The sequence below is a fragment of the Astatotilapia calliptera genome, chromosome 12, assembly GCF_900246225.1.
Source record: "Astatotilapia calliptera chromosome 12, fAstCal1.2, whole genome shotgun sequence".
NCBI lineage: Eukaryota > Metazoa > Chordata > Actinopteri > Cichliformes > Cichlidae > Astatotilapia > Astatotilapia calliptera.
The window spans coordinates 33,775,062-33,781,647 of record NC_039313.1 but is presented as its reverse complement, the minus strand read 5'-3'; the positions used below and the strand labels follow the sequence as shown (position 1 = coordinate 33,781,647).

General features: G+C 43.2%; 1 protein-coding gene across 1 annotated transcript; it reads right to left on the bottom strand.

Moving 5' to 3' along the window:
• Nucleotides 1–209: 209 nt before the first annotated feature.
• prdm8b (PR domain containing 8b) lies at nt 210–6,381 on the bottom strand. The gene is made up of 4 exons (XM_026188727.1): nt 5,954–6,381; nt 3,119–3,343; nt 2,333–2,564; nt 210–2,123 (listed from the first exon to the last, which is right to left on the bottom strand). The coding sequence occupies exons 1-4, from the start codon at nt 6,317–6,319 to the stop codon at nt 868–870; spliced, it is 2,079 nt and encodes a 692-aa protein (XP_026044512.1). The 5' UTR covers nt 6,320–6,381; the 3' UTR covers nt 210–867.
• Between the last annotated feature and the right edge of the window lie 205 nt (nt 6,382–6,586).

Genomic DNA, 6,586 nt, shown 5'->3' with positions numbered 1-6,586 from the left:
ATATTTATTTGAGTAACACTGAGCTTTGGCAATATATAAAATCAATTTCTTATAAAAAATGTAAATAAGGTAAAATAAGGTGGTTTTGTCCACTTTTTGCATCCCTAAAATTAATGTTATAATGTATGAATACAAAACACAGAATATATAAAGATTTTATTTAATATATATTTGAGTTGCAGTCAAAAAAAAATCCATGAAGGCCACAGTTTGAAAATAAAGCTATTTTATTGTCAATGCATTCAACATGATTAGATAAACTATCAAGTAGTAAATTCCCGCAAAAGGAAGAAACACTGAAACTATTCCCCACTGACACAAAATATTACACTTTGTATTTCAAATAAAACAAATTATTTACATTGTAATGTATAGACTGCATCTTAAATCAATATCATTTCATATTACATGCACTCTGAAATATAGTCTGACATAATATCCCCAATTTGTGTCCATATTGGTTGTAGACATGAAAAAACTCGCTGCGTTGTAAACCATGATGTATGACTACATTTGTCATTTTTCTCTATATTTGCATTTATATGATATAAAATACAACTTACTGTACAATTACACATATTTAAATCTTCCCTTATTCTCAAACTTTTAAGTGAACTTTTCATAAATAGATTCATTTTTGAAGTCAAAATGCATTTGCATACACCCAAAACATTAATTGTTTTTACAGGGGAGTAAAAGCAAACAGACAGAAAAGGAATTCAAAGATTATAGTCCAAAGTGAAAGTAAGTGCAAGGGGTGTTCTTGTGTTTTTAAGTGGTCTATTTCCAGTTGGAGTGCTTAAATCCAGGCAGGTTGACAATCCGTCCATGTTAAACAAAAGTCTCGTCCTTGTTAGTTTCAAAAAGTCAGTTATGGGAGGTCATGTGACGTGACAAGTGATGCCGTTCCCGGAAGGACTCGTTGCATATGGGGCACTTGAGCTTCTCCTCGCGCCGCCGCTTGACCAGAGGCTCCATGGAGTACTCCTTTTTGTGGTGGGATCGCATGTGGTAAACCAGGTCTGAGGTCATGCGGAAGGAGGCGTTGCACTTGGCGCACCAGTTCTGAGCGGGCAGACAGAGCGAGGTGAATGAGGGAGGCAGCAGGGTGAGAGCTGAGGGCATCTGAAGCTGGATAGGTCCGGAGTTCTTGGGCCAGAAGGCGGTGGCGTAGACAAAGGGGTTCTGCTTGGCCATGCCGCCCGGCACGGGGCAGTTGGCGCCCAGTTCTGCACCCTGCAGCTTGGCAGCAAGGTGGTCAGCCTGGTAGAGTCTGTTGGAGGAGATGGTGTCGCCCACCGCTGGGTGGCAGTCCAGCAGCTTGGGTGGCATCACCAGTGGTGAGATCTGCGAAAAGGAGCGAGATGGCTGACTGAAGGCACTCTTCCTCTCCCCACCACTGCCACCTCCTTGCTGGCTGACGGAGGTGAAAGCACTGCCCATGGGTGAGCTTTGGGGCGGCTGCGTCTCTGACAGCACAGACCTGATGCTAAGGTGTTTCTCCGAGGGGTTGCTGCTGGGCCGACCTCCATCTTTGTTTTCAGAGTTGGAGCTTTGGAGACTTTTGCTGCTGCTGTGCTGTTTGGAGTGCTGGGCTGACTTAACCTCAGTAAAGGCGCTGCGCTTTACCTCTCCCAGCTCTATGGAGCCTGGTGGGGAGAAGGACCGGTGGTTGTCCTCTAGGCCATATGCTCCTCTGTAATTCTGCACAGACGTTGCAAGCTCATCTTTAGACTTGGACTGCGGAAGGCTGGGTCCTCTGCACTCCCTGTCCTCTATTTCGGAGAACTTCCTCTTGCCCGAGCTCTCGCTGCAGATCTCGGCCTCCTTGTCACTCGGCGGGCTGGTCCGGTTGTTCTCTAGATCCCTGGCTAGGTTATGAAAGTCTGTGGAGGGTTTATTGTTGTCCTGATGACTGCTGAAACCTTCGGAGCGGACTACCTTTGGGCTGGTCCTGGTTGGGGTTGCGTTTAGTCGCTCTGTGCCGCTGTCTTTGCTGGGCTCCTCGTCGGCTGCAGCAATGCTCTGCAGTCTCTTGGTGCAACGGAACCGGAGATGGGCCAAGAAAGGGAACTCAAACTGGAACCGCTGGCTGCAGTCCGGACAGGAGTGGTGGGATGAACCTAACCGGAGGACAAAAGGAAATTATTGAAAATTTACTTCAAGAATATGACCTTTGTACTGCACTGCAGTAAATATAACTTTATGTATTCTTTAGTGCATTGTGTGAAGCCTGCATCGGATGAAATCAAAGTAAAAACTAAAAGAAGAAAACAATAAATGTCATGGTTTAAACACAAGCTGAAACACTTTACTGTCTTGACTGGCTCACCTTTGCTTTTGGGAGGCACTCTGCTGGAACTGAGCAGCAGCAGGTCGATGAGGTCTTTGCCGTACCAGACCAGCAACTCCTCGTCCTTCTCGATGCGTCGGAGCGAGCGGTAGAAGAGCTGGCCGTTCTTCACGTAGGCCTCCAGGTTCTGCTCCTCTTTGTCCCGGGCTGACTGGACCAGCCGCAGCCACATCAGGCCCTCCGAGGTGCTGTTGGCCGCTGAAGTGTCCACCTGTGCCATCAAGCAAGAGCATTTTGGGTTAATACTTAAATAATTAATTTCAAATTATTTCCACCCCATAAACCTCTCAGGCTGTTTTTTAGATGCAAATGGGAAGAGAGAATTACCCCCAAACTGCTGCAGAAACAAGGAGGGCACAACGTGTATTTTTATAGTTTGGAATCTAAGTTTAAAAAAATAATTCAGGGAAGACAAAAAATGTTCACAATGCTTTAATAAACCTAATTTTCCACTTGAAATTAAGCAAATTACTATAGCTATTAAAAACAAGCAAAATCTACTAGTATGTCCCTATAAGATTTTAGTGACCATATATGTTTTTTTATTCCTTTTTTTAGCCTTTTGGTTTTCATCTCTAGGGATATATTTAATTATTGGACAGAAATAAATGCACAGAAATTTAAAAACATTGTCATTTTAGGCCAGTTTAGATGCCAATCAGTAAAATCTGTCTTCAGTCATAATTGAGCTAATTAAAACCTGTATAAGGGATGCATTAAAATAAAATTATTTCAAATTTGTGATCAAAATAAAGCTCCACTTACCCTAAATATATAAGGTGCTGTGCGCTTGTCGGTGGATTTCAGAGCTATGAAGGCGATGCTGTCATACAGAGACGTGTGGCTCAGCACGCAAGGCCCGAAAATGGCGTTTTCCGGGATGTCGCACGTTGTGTAGACGCTCGTAAAAATGTCCGTGAGACACTGCTGCACCGCTTTGGCGTCCCCATCCCACACCAACTTCTGAGAGCTGGACTCCTCCATGTCACACTGCGGACACACGGAACCACGAGAAACCAGCGTCAGTACAGGCCTCAAAAATGTCTAACGGAAAGCATCAAATTTCCTCTTTTTTGTCCCCAAAATGCGTAATTTCCTCTTTAATATATTCATCAAGCAAAAACAAATCACACATTGGAGCCTAACCTTTGGTTATTTAGTGGATTATACCCTCCGCTGTACCAGCTGATAGGAAATAAATCTCTTCCTAGACAGATTGGCTAAACCAGCTGTCAAGGGCGTCGTTGAGGGGCCCGTTTTTTTTCCCTTTTAATTTATTCAAACCACGTAATAAGTTCATGACGGCAACACTTTCAGCATATTGATGATGTAGTTTCCCAATATCCGATTATATAACAATCACAATAAACAAAGCGACAATAAAAAACTAAATCAATCAGAGATTAGTGATCACGTGATTTTTTTCATTAATATATAATAATAATAATAATAATACTTATTATTATTATTATTATTAACAATAATAATAATAATGCTGTCTGTAAAAATAAGCGATGTGTGTATAGGAATAAAACAATCTAGAATGTTTTCTTGTTAACAATAGTATACACGGCTATTAATCCAATCAGATTATTATTATATAATGTTCGCATAAGTGATATAATAAAGTATTAATGCTAATTTTAACATAAGAAGGCCTTCGCGGACTCCCTCAATGTCCTCTCTGCCTGATGCAAGAAAAATGAAAATGAAAAATTACTATGAAAAAAAAAAGTTTGGTGCTTCAGTATTTCCAGGTGCTTCCTGTTAAAGCGTTTACTGTATTTCCTACAGTTCCCAGAGTCGCTTTTAACGTCCTTACTTTTCCAGTGAGCTGACTGTGCTTCACGCTTGTGTGATCATTGATTTTTCTATAAATATTATCTTTATCCATTTAATATCGTGTCTGGTTTTGTTGGATTTCTCACATTGTCTGAAGACTGTTTTTGTTACAAAGGAGAAAAAAGAGAAGGATAATAAGACGACGGCGCCCTCAGTAGGAGCTGGTGAGGTCCGAGCACGTCCAACGGAGAGAGCATGTCCAATGGGTTTCAAGTGGACTGTCAAAGTCAGTGATTTCATGTCAGCCAACCTTTCTCTCCTTTCTACAAGCGGCAGCGTATGTCGCCTCATTACCATAATCCGCCACTTTCCCCTCTGAGACTGTAATTAAAGCAGCACGACCAGTTAATTATTTCTTTTCTCCCTTTCTAACCTCTGAATGTGTGTGTTTAGACGGCTGCGTCTCTTTCACTCCCTCCTCTCCTCCCCTCTTCCTCCTCTGGCGTTTAAATACTGCAGAATCTGTGCGCGGAAGCCTGCACCTGATGCACATTTGTTCGGCCGTAAATTAGGCACAAAGGACGGCAGAAATAAATAAATAAATACAAACAATAAATTCAGACAAATAGCTTTTCCTTAAGACGCCATTTCTAAATTGTTGAAATGATATGTTGTATATAATGTTCTCTGATCACTGTTTGGTTTATTTTAGCAACAGCAAAATATGAATAAAAATGATTTACTGTTGTACTTTGGGCCTATAACAAAGTAACTATAATTAACAGTTTAGAGTGCAGTTGTTATTATATGATAATAATAATAATTATTATTATTATTATTTTTCATAGTCCACGAGGCGCGGTCTTGGCACAGTTCGTGCAAAGAAATGAAGCCATTAATTATAAAATCGTTAAAGTATCATTTAAAAGCTCCACAGCTGGGATAAAGGTCTGTGCACTCTTGCGCGCAGGGAGAAACGTGGCTTTTGCGCGTAAATGTGATCCGGTTCAGAAATAAACGGGCGGATATTGATAACTGCTCTCGTGCCGGTGATTGGCGGTGGGAACAGATGAGCTACCGTCTGTTTGTCCCCGGTATCCGCAGTTGTTTTGTCGCTGCAAAAAGAGAAAAAGCGATGCTTTCCTCTGGTTTGGCTTCTACTGTTATTTATTATTTTCATTAGTATTATTGTTTTAAAAGAAGTGTGGAAATTTGATTAAATAACAAAGAACAGCTGCCACTGAAGTCGGCTGATTTATAGGATTTTGTAACTTCGTAAACGTTTAGCAGCAGCAGGAAGATTCTCTGGAACATTTTGCGCACACAGCCTTTCCAAAGCGGATCCCGGCGCTGCGATGTGAAGCTAAAAAAATTGTTTCCGGCACTAAACAGAACCTCTTTATGTTCAAAGGAACCCAGATAGTCGCTTGAGGTGGATGAAAGCCTCACAAATTATCGGGTGACTGATATGAGTCAAGGCCAGGCTCGAATTAATAAAAAAGAGACACCGAGCGGCGTGTTTGTACATCCAAACTGGAGGAAAGCAGCCACCCTCTCCCTCCAAACCCGCTGCAGGTGGGGGTGAGCTGAAACTGGGGGGTGTTTCACCCATCCGCTAAAACTGTCCCGAATCAGCGCTGTGATTGAACTGCGACAGCGAGGAAACATCTGCGTTTGCTTTATTTTCCCCCCTATTTTTTTCCTGCTGTTTATTCTGCAGGACGCGTGCCGCGCAAAGCGAACCCACCACCCAACCCACCCCTTTTTCCTGCTCCAAAACTATCCGAACCACACACAGCTTTCACGTCACAGACCTACCTTTCCGTCGATGAGGAGGGAACAATAATCCACAAACGATTTGAGAGCGATGCTGCGAATCAATGCGGGGGAAAAAAGCCCCGAAAAGACGAGAGGGGGGATGCGGTGACGGTGATGGAGGTGATGATGGAGATGGTGATGCGCTCCCGGGCTGCTCCGTAGTATCAGTACATTTCCTCCCCAGTGTGCTGAAAGTGACAGTGCTGCTGCTGCCGCCGACACTGGCAGTGAAGGAGCGGGGCAGGGAGAGAGAGCTGCGCGGATAAAAGCAGACAGAGAGAGAGAGGGGGAGAGAGAGGCGTGCAGATGGGGCCCGATGCTCTGGCTGACTGGCACACCGACACACACTTTTTGTTTGCGGCACATAATCTACCCAATGAGGCGTGTCACTCTCCGTCTCCTCCCTTTAACTCTTCACTGGCCGACTGTCATTTCGTGCGATTTATGGATGTGCGGAGGGATAAAGACCCCTCTCACCCCCGCCCATTATTATTGTAATTCAGATGACAATAGTTGGTGGTTGTATTGGTCGGAATAAAGTGACATTTAAGTTGAAGATTTCTATTGTGAGGGGAGAGGAGAGAAGCCAACAGCAGCTTCGAGTTGTCGAGAGAATAAAAATGTTCTTCCATC